At 42.1% G+C, this 13,883-nt stretch overlaps 1 protein-coding gene across 1 annotated transcript in view; it reads left to right on the top strand.

Annotated features, from left to right (window-relative positions):
• The first annotated feature begins 200 nt into the window (after positions 1-200).
• Positions 201-13,883, top strand: part of LOC107755319 (integrin alpha-L-like) — a 22,083-nt gene continuing 8,400 nt past the window's right edge. The window contains 20 exon segments of the mRNA XM_016572076.1: positions 201-728; positions 917-1,031; positions 1,121-1,215; positions 1,316-1,374; positions 1,440-1,554; positions 1,775-1,905; positions 2,046-2,149; positions 2,151-2,186; positions 2,442-2,592; positions 2,700-2,835; positions 2,919-2,992; positions 3,409-3,538; positions 3,611-3,753; positions 4,117-4,263; positions 4,477-4,659; positions 4,797-4,927; positions 5,086-5,100; positions 5,102-5,232; positions 5,519-5,685; positions 5,759-5,881. Coding sequence (XP_016427562.1) covers positions 1,164-1,215; positions 1,316-1,374; positions 1,440-1,554; positions 1,775-1,905; positions 2,046-2,149; positions 2,151-2,186; positions 2,442-2,592; positions 2,700-2,835; positions 2,919-2,992; positions 3,409-3,538; positions 3,611-3,753; positions 4,117-4,263; positions 4,477-4,659; positions 4,797-4,927; positions 5,086-5,100; positions 5,102-5,232; positions 5,519-5,685; positions 5,759-5,881 — 2,028 coding nt within the window. The 5' untranslated portion in view covers positions 201-728; positions 917-1,031; positions 1,121-1,163.

Here is a 13,883-nt window from a genome sequence, read left to right on the forward strand (position 1 = left end):
TTTAACATCTCAAATATTTCTCCTAGACAGAAATGAGGTTACTTATGATCAAACTGAGACTTTTGCTTGAGTCTCCTGTTTCTCACACTTGTCTCCTGAGACAAAACGTCTATCACTTTCACAATGGTCTCCTTTAAAGCTTTAGAAGAGATCTCATCATCATCACACACTGTGCTTCACCCTAGACTTTTGCCATTCCATCAAAGACTACATCCCCCATGATCCTCTGCCCTGTTTCATCATCGCTGATAGTCTACAGGTGTCACTCATTAGCCTGATTAGCTCACCCTATATAAGTCCGGTTCACACTGGCATTCATTGCTAAGTCTTGCTAGTGTCAACTGCGTTTCTAAGCCTTGTTTCTTCCATGTCTTGGTTCCTGCTCTTGTTACTCTGCCTGTTTTTGGATTAGCCTTTAGCCTCTGTTTTTTGCCTTGGTGTTATTGTCTGGACTGATTACCTCTGTATATGATTGTGGAAATATATTGCCTTTGGATCCTCTACCTTCGTGTCACCGTGCAGTTCATGACGGCTGTATACTGTATACAGTGCTGGGCACTGAAGAGAAATTTAAACTAGTAACTGTTTAAAACTAGCACTAAGTATTGACATCGAGGTTCAACTGCTCTTCGGACAGCAGGAGTTTGAGTCTGACTGAAGGTACTTTCCTGCTCCTGTTCTCCTCCTGCTGGTTCCTGCCTCTCATTCTACTGTCCTGACCATTAAAGGTGAAAAACCTGGATGTAATAAAAGGAAAGAGCCACTGAGTGATAAAATGCTCCTGTACTGGAGTCTTGAAAGAGGTTACAGCGAGACAAAGAGATCTCCCATATTTCTCACACCACATTCTCAAGACCAGAAAGAATCATTTAGAAAAGTCTCACAAGCGTCTCAACAGTCTCTCTCGCTTCTCCAGCGTCTCTTTCAGAGGCCTTCAACATCGACACTGAACATCCACTGAGATTGAATGGCACGCCGGAAGATTTCTTTGGTTACAGCGTTTATCAGACTGAGGTTGGAAACCGGAAACAGTGAGTCAGACACGCACTGGTTGCTAGGGTGTTCTGTGTGGTTGCTTGGTGTTTTCTTGAATGTCTGATTGATTGTGTGTGTTTCTCAGGATCATTGTTGGAGCTCCATTAGAAGGAAACTCAACAGGGGAGATGTACAGCTGCTCTGCAGATCTGCAGTTCTGCAAACGGCTGCAGCGGCCAGGTATCAGCTTCACAGTCCATCTATAAATAACTGCTGTGGACTTTCACTGCTTTATACTGAGCTGATGACACTCCTCTCTCTCTCTGCTGGGGTTTGACAGGTTCAGAGAGCGTCCGCTTCTTTGGCATGTCTGCTGCTGTGTCGTCTGCTGCTCTCACTGTAAGTTCACTGTCTCTGACGGCCAAACTCCATCATGAGATGCTAATGATGTGTGTATTTCTCAGAGCTGCAGTCCGTATTTTCTTCATGAGTGTGATGGAAACTCGTATCTGAACGGCGTTTGCTACCAGTTCAGCAGCAGCTTACAGGCCGTCTCCAACTTCACCATCGCTTACCAAGGTCTGATGAGTCTCTCAAACAAACCAAGACTTCTAGGAATTGATGCAGTTTAACAATCTCAGACTTGCTTTGTTTCATTTCATTTGTAGGTATATTTATTGACAAATCAGTTAAAGATTAAAGACATGATGTTATGTTATATACTTGTATAACAAATATGGATTTTGATTTGATTGCTAAAGTTACAGCAGAGTTTGTGTATCTTGTGGTGTTTCTGCAGAATGCACCAAGAGAGAAGTCAATCTGGTGTTTCTCTTTGATGGATCCAGCAGTATGAAAACACACGAGTTTGACATGAACAAAAACTTCATTAAAGATGTTATGAAAAGACTTTCAAACTCATCCATAAAGGTGAAACAATCCATCAGCTATATAAATGTGGAAATATTGAACGTGAAAATCAGTGTGTAAAAGTGTACAGTACAAACACTGTACTGTGTAACATGGCATCTAATGATGATAATGTTGTTTGTTGTCTTTCTGTGTGTCAGTTTGCTGCTGTACAGTTTTCATCAGAAATACGAACTGTGTTTGACTTCAACGATTATCAGAAGGGCTCCGCTGAAGAGAAACTCAAGAAAGAGAAACACATAAAGTCTCACAAACACATATCGAGCAATCAACTACGTTCAGTGAGTGAAACTCTCTTATGATTATGAACTATCACTGAATTTACACTTTAAGAGAAAAAGACAATAAATGAAAATGGATGAAAATTAGATATGGTTCATGTTGTTGTTTTTCTGGACTTTTAAACACACAGTTGCCAAAGTTGGACTTTTGTTTTTCTATAAATTAGAAGTTAACAACATATTGGTCTAGAAACTACAGAAGCACATTGATGCTGAGACTGAAAGCTGTTAATTTATGATCTGTTATATTATCAGAAATAATCTGCTGAATAACGTGTCGTCTGGAGCCAATCTCAATGCTCAGAAAGCTCTGGTGATCATCACAGATGGAGAACCCACTGAATCTGATGATAATAATGTCCTCAACAGATGTGAAAAGCAAAATATCCTCCGTTACATCATCGGGGTGAGTTTCCTTATAGCTCTGGCATGTAATTTACATTGTATGTTCAGATAGTTTAGTGATTTAGTGTCACTAGTCCTGCAGAAATGACACTGCACACTGTTGTTCAGGTGGGAAAGGTTAGTTTAACCACACTCAGTCAGCTGGCATCAGAACCAAAACTGAACAACACCTTCTACATTCAAGACTACAGTGGACTCAAAGGACTTCTTGACAACCTGCAAAAAAAGATCTACAACATTGAAGGTAAAATGCAAACATGAGGAAAATGGTATAAATGCTGCAGAATCCACTGACAATTTTATTTATTTTTTCCTTCTGTGTTTCAGGGTCAAAGGAAGCTCACGGCATAGACAGACAGAAAGAGCTACCACAGAGTGGATTCAGTGTAATCTACCAGGAGGTAAGAGAAATCCATGTAATTCCATCAAATTAGTTTGTTGTTTGTGTGATATATTTCAAGTCTTCTGAAGTCATTTGAAAATCTTCCCCTCTCAAAATCTAATGAAATGCTGCTGATGTTTAGACACAGTTCATGGTAACATGAATGAATTTAATTGTTTAATGAAGGACATTTTGTTTATGATACAATCCAATTATCAATGCTGGGTTGCCACTTGATGTAAAACCTGGGTCCTGAAGTAAAACCAGAGCACCACTGATCTGGTTTATTTGCTGCTAAACATCAGAAACTCTGAACATCTTTCAAAGATTCAATGTCACTGCCAGCTGTTTGTCAGCTGATCAGCAGGGCAGTTTTTACCGCTCTCCATTACTGTGTCTAATAAAGCAATGCTGAGACTGCAGTGTTTGTTGCAGGACTCTGTGATCGTAGGTTCGGTCGGATCAAATGACTGGCGTGGAGCTCTGTATGAAGTGACAGGATCAGGATCTGAATTCAGACAGACAGAGATCATCGATCCAGCTGTAAATAAAGACTCGTACATGGGTATGTTGGAGTGTTTGTTCTTGTGTGATGTGAAGAGTTTGTGTGTGTTTTAATGACGCTGATGGTGTTCAGGTTACTCTACTGTGCTGGGAATGAGACGTGGCGTCTCTCTTCTGTTCTCTGGGGCGCCGCGGGCCGAACACACAGGTCTGGTGACCCTCTTCACCAAGAACCAAAACGCATGGACAGTGACGAGCAACATCAACGGAGAACAAGTCAGTGAGAAACCCTCAGACACAATATTATCTCTCTCCTCCGGTGAGACCAGGGGCTCCCAAACCTACAGTCCACTGAGAAGATCAGCAGACCCTTCAAACACAAACACTGTCATGAGATTCAGTATTTCACCAAAAACAAACAAGCATTCTACTCACAATATAGACTCTGCAATGCCATATCCAACAGAGAAAAGGAGCAAAATAAGTCTACAAAGACCTCATTAATTTCTAGTCAGTATTGGGTGTCATTGTGTTTGTGAAGCAGAACGTGTTGTTTTCATATTTCATCTGTGAACATCAGGCTATAAAAGCATGTGCTAGAATGCAGTTCCATTAATTTTTATTGATTTCTGTCATCAGATTGGCTCATATTTCGGAGCGTCTCTGAGTCTGTTGGATGTGGACTCTGATGGAGACTCAGATTTCCTGCTGGTCGGAGCTCCATTATTTTACCAGTCTCAGCCGAGGGCTGAAGGGAGGCTGTACGTCTACGCTTTATCAGAACAGGTACGCACAGATTCACCACTGTTATCATGACTCTTCATGAACAAGCCTCGGGGTAACTGTGACTGGAAGGCTGTTAGTCGTCACCATTGTGTTACTACATTGGAATTGCTGTTGTAATAGGTTCCCATGACGTGAAGGGCGTGGAAATTGTTCTGGTGCTGGTCATGTGCCGATGAATAAAGATTCTGTTTTCATCTCTTTCCCTCTCCTTAGTATTTTCAGAAGACGCTGCAATCAACCACTGGCAGATTTGCTGTGTCTGTGGCTTCACTGAAGGACCTGAATGGAGACAGTCTGTCAGATGTGGCGGTCGGGGCGCCTCTGGAGAATGAAGGAGTGGTCTACATCTACCTGGGCCACAGGGCGCATGGCATAAACCCTGAACACGCTCCTCAGGTGAGAGTTTGCTGTGCTTCCCTCAAACCAAAAATCTCTGTTTGTGCTCACATTTAACCTAGAATATGTTCCCAGATAAACAGACAGACACAATGCTGAGCCGCTGTGACACAGTAGATCTGTTTGTGTGTGTTTAGCGGATCCCAGCGCAATCAGTCCTGCCCGGTCTGCAGCAGTTTGGAGTGTCTCTGTCCGGTCAGATGGACATGAACTATGATAATCTGACAGATATCGTGATCGGAGCACAAGGAGGGATTGTCCTGCTCAAGTACGTCATTCTTTAGTTTGGAGAATAAAATTTATTAGGTGTCAAACTACCGAATTTATCACATTATTAGAAAGCAACCTCTTTACCACATCAGTGATCTAGCTGATTAGTCTCATTGTCCAGTATTGAGAGCTACTGACTCTTTCCTCTCTCCTCAGGGCTCGACCTGTGATGTTTGTCTGCGCAGCTTAGTTTCAGTCCAAAGGAAATCAGTCTGAACTACTTTGAATGTCCGAGTGACAACACATTTAACGCATTTGATCTCACATCATGTTTCACCGTGAACGAGCGCACCAGTAGCACAGGTAATGTCAATAAAGTTTCAGAGTGTCTGTCGGTGCCAATAGCCTTGTTGGCAGTGTGCCGACATACAGCGCTGTTGTGCTACGGGTGTCCAGAGTTTGAATCCCAACTCGAGGACCTTTCCCGATCGCATCCACCCTCTCCCACTTTGCTTCCTGTCAGTTCTGATCTGTCCTATCATAAAACAAGGCGAAAATGCCAAAAATAAATCTTTAAATAAAGTTTCAGAGAGTCCCTCTGTCACATGAAGAAAACAGCCTCCATGTCTTACCCTCTCATGTCTCTCAGGATCTCTGGAGAAGAAGCTGAATGTTTCTCTGAATCTGAATGTGGATGTGGTACGAAAAATGAGTCGAGGACTCTTTGATCTGAGGAATTCATCATCCAGGACTCTGCAGAAGTTCGTCCTGCTGGATTCTGGGTCCTCCTGTTTCAGCTTCTCCATCTTCATGCTGGTACGTGTTGTCTATCACAGCTTCAGCCAATCTCAGAGCTTCAGTCTGATGGTGAACGTTGTGTTTGTTTCAGCGCTGTGTTGCAGACACAGTCTCTCCTCTGAAGATAAGAATGAATTTCTCACAAACTGATATGTTGTCTGGAAACTCTATGGCTGTTCTTGATGTTCACAGCAGGATGGAGGAGTATGTCGAGGTGAGTCTACAAATATCAGATTTTACTCTGATATTCAGTGTAATGGCAAATTTCAAGCAGCCCCCAACATACTTCGCGACATTCTTTAAAGGACTATCTAAATAAACTTAAGTTGTACCTTTTTAAGGATGAGATGAGCAGGATGGAAAGACATGAGCAAGGTAGGCAGGTAGCAGGCAGGCAGGGCAGGATGGAGGGATCAAACAAACAATATTCCAAAATGGATTCCAGTAATCCATACAAAGGTTAGAGTAGGGTTGAAAGTATACAAGCTCAATATCAAATTAGTCAAATAAAATAGCAGAGCAAATAGCCTTAAAGAACTTATACGCGTAGTAGGTTGGTAGTGCGCTGCTTTGTTCTTTGTTCTCTGACAAAAAGGTGAGAGGTGGCCATCTTTAACTTCACTGCCTTCTCAAGGTCTATCAAAATAAAAGTATCTTCAAAAAAAAAACCTTATGCCAAAAAATATTTTAGTACTCCTATAACCTAAATAATGGCTCCAACATAGCCGGCCCCTTATAGCGACCAATGGAAGCAAGCTATAACAAACAAAATACAATTTTAAAGGAGCCATAAATTGTTTACTTAAATTCATTGTACTATTCTATACCACGCACAAGATTATTTGCATGCAAATCAGTGTATGTATGAGTGTATGCACGTGCACAAAGACTATAAAAGCCTTAATTAGGTTATTGGCCTTCTACCAACAAGCAGATCTTGCTGACAGGTCTTTCGAGCTGGCTTGTTTTGGTTTTTAGATGTACACTGCGGACCAGGATTTTGGAGTCAGGGAAGGCTTCAGTGACTCTGGCCAACATCCATGAACTTCGCGGAGCTGAGGCATCAGCTACCAGCACAATGTCTCCTTGATGGAAGTTGCATCTGGTCCGTGACCATTTTTGCCGTGCTTGCAGAAGAGGAAGATGCTCTCGAATCCAACGCTTCCAAAACAAATCAGCAATGTACTGCATTTGCCTCCAGCGACGCCTACTGTAAAGATCTTCTTTCACAAACAATCCAGGAGGTAGAAGCGGCTGCACCTTAAGCTGCAGTAAGTGATTAGGTGTTAAGGGCTCAAAATCATTTGGGTTATCAGAAACACTTGTGAGTGGTCGGCTATTAAGAATAGCCTCAACCTCACACATTACTGTTTGAAGACCACCTTCATCCAAATATTGTTCGCTGGTGACTGACCGGAACACTGTTTTGAACATGCGAATCAGCTTTTCCCATATCCCTCCATAATGAGCACCATGGGGAGGGTTAAACGTCCACTTTGTTCAATCTGTTGCATGTTCCAAGATTTTAAAGCTTCCTTTAGTTCCTTTTCAGTTGAAACAAAGTTTGTTCCATTACCTGATCACAACTCAGACACTGGTCCTCTTCTAGCAATGAAATGCCTGAATGCATGAATACAAGAGTTCGTATATCAAGCCAATGTGCAACTTCCAAATGTATTGCACGGCTGGTAAGACATGTAAAAATCACGCCACAGCGCTTCACGATGCTACGGCCTCGTTTTATTTCCAGTGGTCCAAAATAATCTACCCCTACACGAGTGAAGGGCGGAAGGTCAGGGGTCAACCTGTCAATAGGCAAAGCTCCCATTTTCTGTTCACCTGCACTGGAGTTTATTCTTCTGCATGATGTGCATTCACGAATGACCTTTCTGGACAAGGAATTGGCACAAGGAATCCAGTATCTTTGTCTAAGCTAGGACAGCATGAAATTCCTTCCACTGTGTCCAACTTCTAGATGGATGTGCCGAAGTAAGAGCTTGGAAACATGATGGTTTTTAGGAAGAATGGCAGGATGTTTCTGCTCAGTAGGCATTGCCATTTTGCTCAAGTGGCCACCCACCCTCAAGATGCCATTATCAAGAACAGGATCTAACCTGTAGATGGGGCTGCTTCTACCAACATTCTTCATGGCTTTCTGCAAGCAAGTTATTTCCTGCAAACATTCCTGCTTTTGGCAAAATTGTATAATTGCCATTTCAGCATCCTCCATATCTTGTACTGATAATACATATGAATCAAGTTTCTCCTGTTTTCCTTTTCTTGTGGTCATAATATGCCTGCTTTGTTCTGCCACAGCCCTTTTGAGCCTCATCCATGTTGAGAAGTTCATGAGGCAAGTTGTAGTGTCAAAGTTGTCTTTCATTGCAACATTTACGGTGACCATTTCCTTTCTTAATTCTAGGTCATCTGGAAAGAAGATGAGTTCGGATGGAGGGTCTGGCAAACAATGAGGTGGTTCCCTTAGGAAGTCTGGGCCATTGATCCAGGTCTTTCTTTTCAGAAATGTGTTGACTGTCATCCATAATCAGCAGGATTCAATTTTGTGCCTATGTACCTCCACTGAGACACCTTTGATGCACTTCTGATGATATTAATGTGGTTTTCCACAAAGGTTTGGAATCTTCTGCTTTCATTGCGGATGTACCTCAGGATGGTCATGCTATCTGTCCAGAACAGAGATTGTGCCAACTCCATATGCAGCTATTCAGACAATATTTTGTCCATACGTAAAGCCAGAACTGCAGCAGTGAGTTCCATCCATGGTGTAGTCATTACCTTCAAAGGAGCAACCCAAGCCTTGCCCATGATAAAGGTGAAATGAACTTTATTGCTGCTGGTCAATCTAAGATAAGACGCTGTTCCATACCCAATATCGCTTGCATCACAAAAATGGTGCATCTGTGCCATTTTGATATTTTCCAAAGTCTTTTGGAACCAAGTATCGATTTAACCTTGAATTCCCTCACCTTTGGAAGGTCTTGCCACGCCTGCTTCCAGGTTTGGGCATACACCTCTGGCAGTTCCATCATCCCATCTAATGTTCTGCCTCCATAGCTCTTGCAAGATGCGTTTTGCCGGAGAGGTGTGAGAAATCCAAATGGGTCATATATTGAGCTAACTAGATCTGAACAGCACATCTTCTTTAACACAGTTACATCTGTACACCACCTCTCATTGATGTAAAAGCATGTCCCTCCGCCGTGCGATTTCCCAGTTGATTCTGCGTCGCAAACTGCTCTAAACAGCTGAAAGCCCGGCAGACTCAACGCGCTGTCCGGAATTGCGTCTTTCAGCCAGGTTTCCGTGAAACATAGAGCAGCAGAGTTTGAAAAATCCTTATTTGTCCGGGAGAGCAGAAGGAGCTAGTCCGTTTTGTTGGGTAGAGAGCGGAGATTTGCCAGATGGATGCTAGGCAACGGCGTTCTGAATCCGCGCTGTCTGAGCTTCACGAGCGCGCCGGCTCGCTTCCCCCGTCTGCGCGTCCTGAAGCGCTTGATCAGCGCTGCAGCTCCCCCGACAACAATGTCCAGCAAAACATCAGAATAATCAAAAACCGGTGAAATATCGGGTGGTGTGTACTTCCGAATGTCCAGCAATTCGTCTCTGGTGAAACTGATTGCAGGGATATAACTAAAGACAGGACAAACTAACAAAAACATAAAAACAACTGCGGAGCACGCCACGGAGGCAGCCATCAGCGTAGGCGCCATCTTACATCTTACATCTTACATATTCCGCGTAGAGTTCCAACCAGTCCGTGTTTTCCGCATCGCGGAAATCATAGGGCCGTATGTCTCATATTTTAGAGTAGTCAGAGCAATTTGGGAAAGAAATCAATTAAATCTGTATGTGGATGTGTGTAAATATTCAAATGTAACCCCTTTGTAATCGTTAACATTTTCATAAGTAACTGTAATTTAATTACACATTTTTTCTTAGTAACTGTAACTGATTACAGTTACATTTATTTTGTAATTAAATTACGTAACGCCATTACATGTAACTAGTTATTCCCCAACACTGGTTAAAGTACTGATCAATAGACCATAGTTTATGCATTTAAGTATTAAAATAACAATAAACAGTTGTATGTACAGGTATATTATGTGCAAATTGAAATGTAGACTGAGTATGTGTGTTAGATAAATAAGTGTATGAGAGAATAAATAGTGTGTTCCACAGTTATTGTCAAGTGTTCATGAGATTGATTGCCTGAGGGAAGAAACTGTTCCTGTGTCAGGCCGTTCTGGTGCATACAGAGTGATATGAGTGATATGCATTCTTTATTGTGGTGTAACAGTGATCCAATATATTACTGTCTGTGGTGGGACATGTGATGTGCTGTCTGTATTTTGGCAGTTCACGGGAGAGATTTGCTTTATTAAAGTCCCCGAGAATGATTAAAACCGAGTCCGGGTGTTGTTGTTCTGTGTCTGTGATCTGATCAGCGAGTTTCTGTAAAGCTGAGCTTCACGTGTGCTTGCGGAGGAATGTACACACTTACGAGAATGAACGAGCAAAACTCCCGCGGCGAATAGAACGGCTTACAGTTAATGAAGAGCACTTCTAGATCTGGACAGCACATCTTCTTTAACACAGTTACGTCTGTACACCACCTCTCATTGATGTAAAAGCATGTCCCTCCGCCGTGCGATTTCCCAGTTGATTCTGCGTCGCAAACTGCTCTAAACAGCTGAAAGCCCGGCAGACTCAACGCGCTGTCCGGAATTGCGTCTTTCAGCCAGGTTTCCGTGAAACATAGAGCAGCAGAGTTTGAAAAATCCTTATTTGTCCGGGAGAGCAGAAGGAGCTCGTCCGTTTTGCAACTCCCCCAACTACAATGTCCAGCAAAGCATCAGAAACAGACCCCTCTTCATTAACTGTAAGCCTTTCTACTCGCCACAGGACTTTTGCTCGTTCATTCTCGTAAGTGTGTACATTCCTCCGCAAGCACACGTGAACTCCGCTTTACAGAAACTCGCTGATCTGATGACAGACACAGAACAACAACACCCGGACTCTGTTTTAATCATTCTTGGGGACTTTAATAATCTACTGCATGGATGTTCCTTTGTAGTCACCTGGAACATGAAAGCATCTTCCTCAGCACTCCATTGCACACCTAGTGCTCGTTCAAGTGGAAAATGTTCTATCTCAAGGTCAAGATTTTTTATGTCCTTGGCCCTTTCAATTCAATTCAATTCAATTCAATTCAAGTTTATTTGTACAATGCTTTTCACGATACAAATCATTGCAAAGCAACTTTACAGCAAATTAAGTTTCTACAATGATTATTATAGGATGCAATCAAACTTATAGCAAAATGTGGTAGTTCTGTATGTTGTTTCAGGGTTGGCATCATCTGAGGTCCTCTGAGGGGTTGGCATCATCTCTTCTCTGACTTTCAGACTCTGGAATAGAGGCCAAGACAGCCCTGTTTTTACTTATCCATTTGGTCAGCTTAAAGCTCCTTGATTAAAGTTTCTTGCAGAGTCTAATGGCATGGTTTTCTGTGTCTACAGCTTTCAACAGGTCATCCACATAGAAATTGTTCTTAACTGTGTTAGTTGCCTCAGCTGAGAAGCACCCTGTGTTATCCTCAGCTGTCCTCTTTAAAGCATAACTTGCACAGCTAGATGATGACGTTGCACCAAAAAGATGTACGACCATCCTATATTCTTTCAGTGGCTGATTGATGTTGCCATCTGGCCACCAAAGAAAGCGCAGGAAATTCACATGATGAGGCGGTACCTTAACTTGATGGAACATCTTTTCCACATCAGCCATGATGGCAATTTTACCAAGATGAAAGTGGACTAAGACTCCAATCGGAGTGTTCGTAAGGTTTGGAACTGGACTGAGCTCAGTGTTCAGTGACGCCCCCTGATAAGCTGCAGAGCAGTCAAATACTACACGCAAGCTTTCCTTCTTTGGGTGAAACATGCCATGATGTGGAATGTACCATACCTTTCCATTTTCCTGTTTCAGCTGATCTTGTGGTACAAGTTCAGCATGTCCACTTGATATGAATGTTTCCATAAATGCACTGTACTCTTTGTGAAAATCACTGTTCCTTTGGAACTTCCTTTTTAAAGACCGTATTCGTTGCTCTGCCAGGTGGCGATTGTTTGGCATCATAGGATTATCCCTTTTGAATGGCAAAGGCAACTGATAACATCCATCCACTATATCAGCAGAGCTGTCCATTATCTGCATGAATCTACAGTCTTCCAATGACATCTTCTTTTCCTCAGCATACTTTTCAGGAAAATCATGATTATATTGTTGAATCAAAAGATCATTTAAATTTTCAACAGAAATCTGATGCGCATGAACACATTTCTGACCTCTTTTATTAATCCATGTATCCTCACCATGGAAAGGTCCATTCACTACCCAACCTAACAGTGTTTTTATAGCAAAGGGGCCATTACCCTGGCTATTAATAATTCTCCAAGGTTCCATCAAATTGGGCGCATTTATCCCAATGAGAAGGCCAACCTCCGCGTTAATGGTGGGTATATCCACATCGTGAAGATAGGGCCATTTTCGGATGTCCTTCTGCTTGGGGATATGTTCTTTATCAGCAGGAATTTCCTGCTGAGTGTAAACATCTGGCAAGTTTATAAATTCCTTGCCGTCCAGGCTACACACTTCCAGGCCTTTGACCACCAGGGTATTAATGGGCTTCTTTTGCCCCATAGTACGCAGAAGTATTTGTTGGTGTTTGCCCTTGGCATTTAAACCTTTTCTGAGCTGATCAGTGCAAAAGGTAGCAGAACTTCCCGGGTCAAGGAAAGCGTATGTCTGAACTATATGATTTGAGTTGGTCAGCTTGACTTGAACGGGTATAATTGCAAGAGTGCACCATTTATCACTACAATCAATTGCTTCAGTCTTAAGTGAAACCAGCCCACTGTTCACTGCCTTTCCAAGAATACTGCTTGAACTGCCTGAATCCTTCTGGTCTTTACTTTCATTTAGGGGTATGTGTACGATTGTGGGATGTTGTTTTGAACATTCTGAACAGGTTTGTCGGTTTTTGCAAGTTCGACTCATATGCACTTTGACCAGACAACCAAAGCAGACACCCTTTGTTTTTAGCAGTTCAGCTCTAGCATTGTGAGGCTTTGTCAACAGTTCTTGACGAGACACAATCCCATGATTGCCACTGCAGATAGGAGTTTTGACAAGTTGGAAGATTTGAATAATTGCATTGTGTTCTCTGCAGAAAAACATTCTGCATTGTCCTCTGGCACTGCTGCCACTGTTGTAGCAAAACTGCTCCCTTTGCTCTTCTGTGTAGAACTTATAGTGGGCTTGCTACTGCTGATGGTTGTCTTTGATGTCCTTTTGCTTGAGGAGGCATCTCGGAGGTCACCAAAAATAGGGTCTTGCAGAATCCGGGCCTGCCTTTCCAGGAAATGAACAAGACCACCAAACATGGCCCTGGCTCCAGTTCGCTCTTTAATGTCAAAGACATATGATCGTGATTTTTCCTTTATTTTGTAAGGCACCTTGGAGATGAGAAGCCTCATGTTTGATGGAAGATTGAGTTCATTCATATTCCTCAAAGTACGCATAACATTACAACATCCACGGAGGAAAAAGAGCATAACTATGTACAGCTTCACCATTGTCCACTGGTATGTTATTCCAATTTAAGGCCTTTTTCATATAGGCATTGGTGATTTTGAATTCATCTCCAAAATGATGTTCCAAGAGTCAGTTTGCCTCTGCAAACCCTCTGTCTGCATCCATATGAAGGCAACTTCTAACCAACTCTTTAGGTTGACCAAAGGTATACTGTTCAAGGTAATATAACCGATCTTGACTGCTGTTGGTCTTGCTTTCGAAACAGTGTTCATATGCCTGCATGAATGGTTTAAAGTTCAGTGAATCAGAATCAGAAGAATCAGAATGAGCTTTATTGCCAGGTATGTTTACACATACGAGGAATTTGTTTTCGTGACAGAAGCTTCCACAGTGTAACAGAATGACAGTGACAGAACAAAAAAACACAGATAATAAAAAATAAAAATAAAGTAAATAAGGAATAAAAATATACAAATCGACAGTTGTATGTACAGCAATAGACAGTTGTATGTACAGGATTGTTTTTGATTTACTAAAAGAAACGGCTTATTTCTGAATAAAAACAGATTTTTTTTTTTTTACTAAAAGTGGGAAGTATC

Source organism: Sinocyclocheilus rhinocerous, unplaced genomic scaffold, assembly GCF_001515625.1.
Source record: "Sinocyclocheilus rhinocerous isolate Xijiao unplaced genomic scaffold, SAMN03320098_v1.1 scaffold3945, whole genome shotgun sequence".
Lineage (NCBI taxonomy): Eukaryota > Metazoa > Chordata > Actinopteri > Cypriniformes > Cyprinidae > Sinocyclocheilus > Sinocyclocheilus rhinocerous.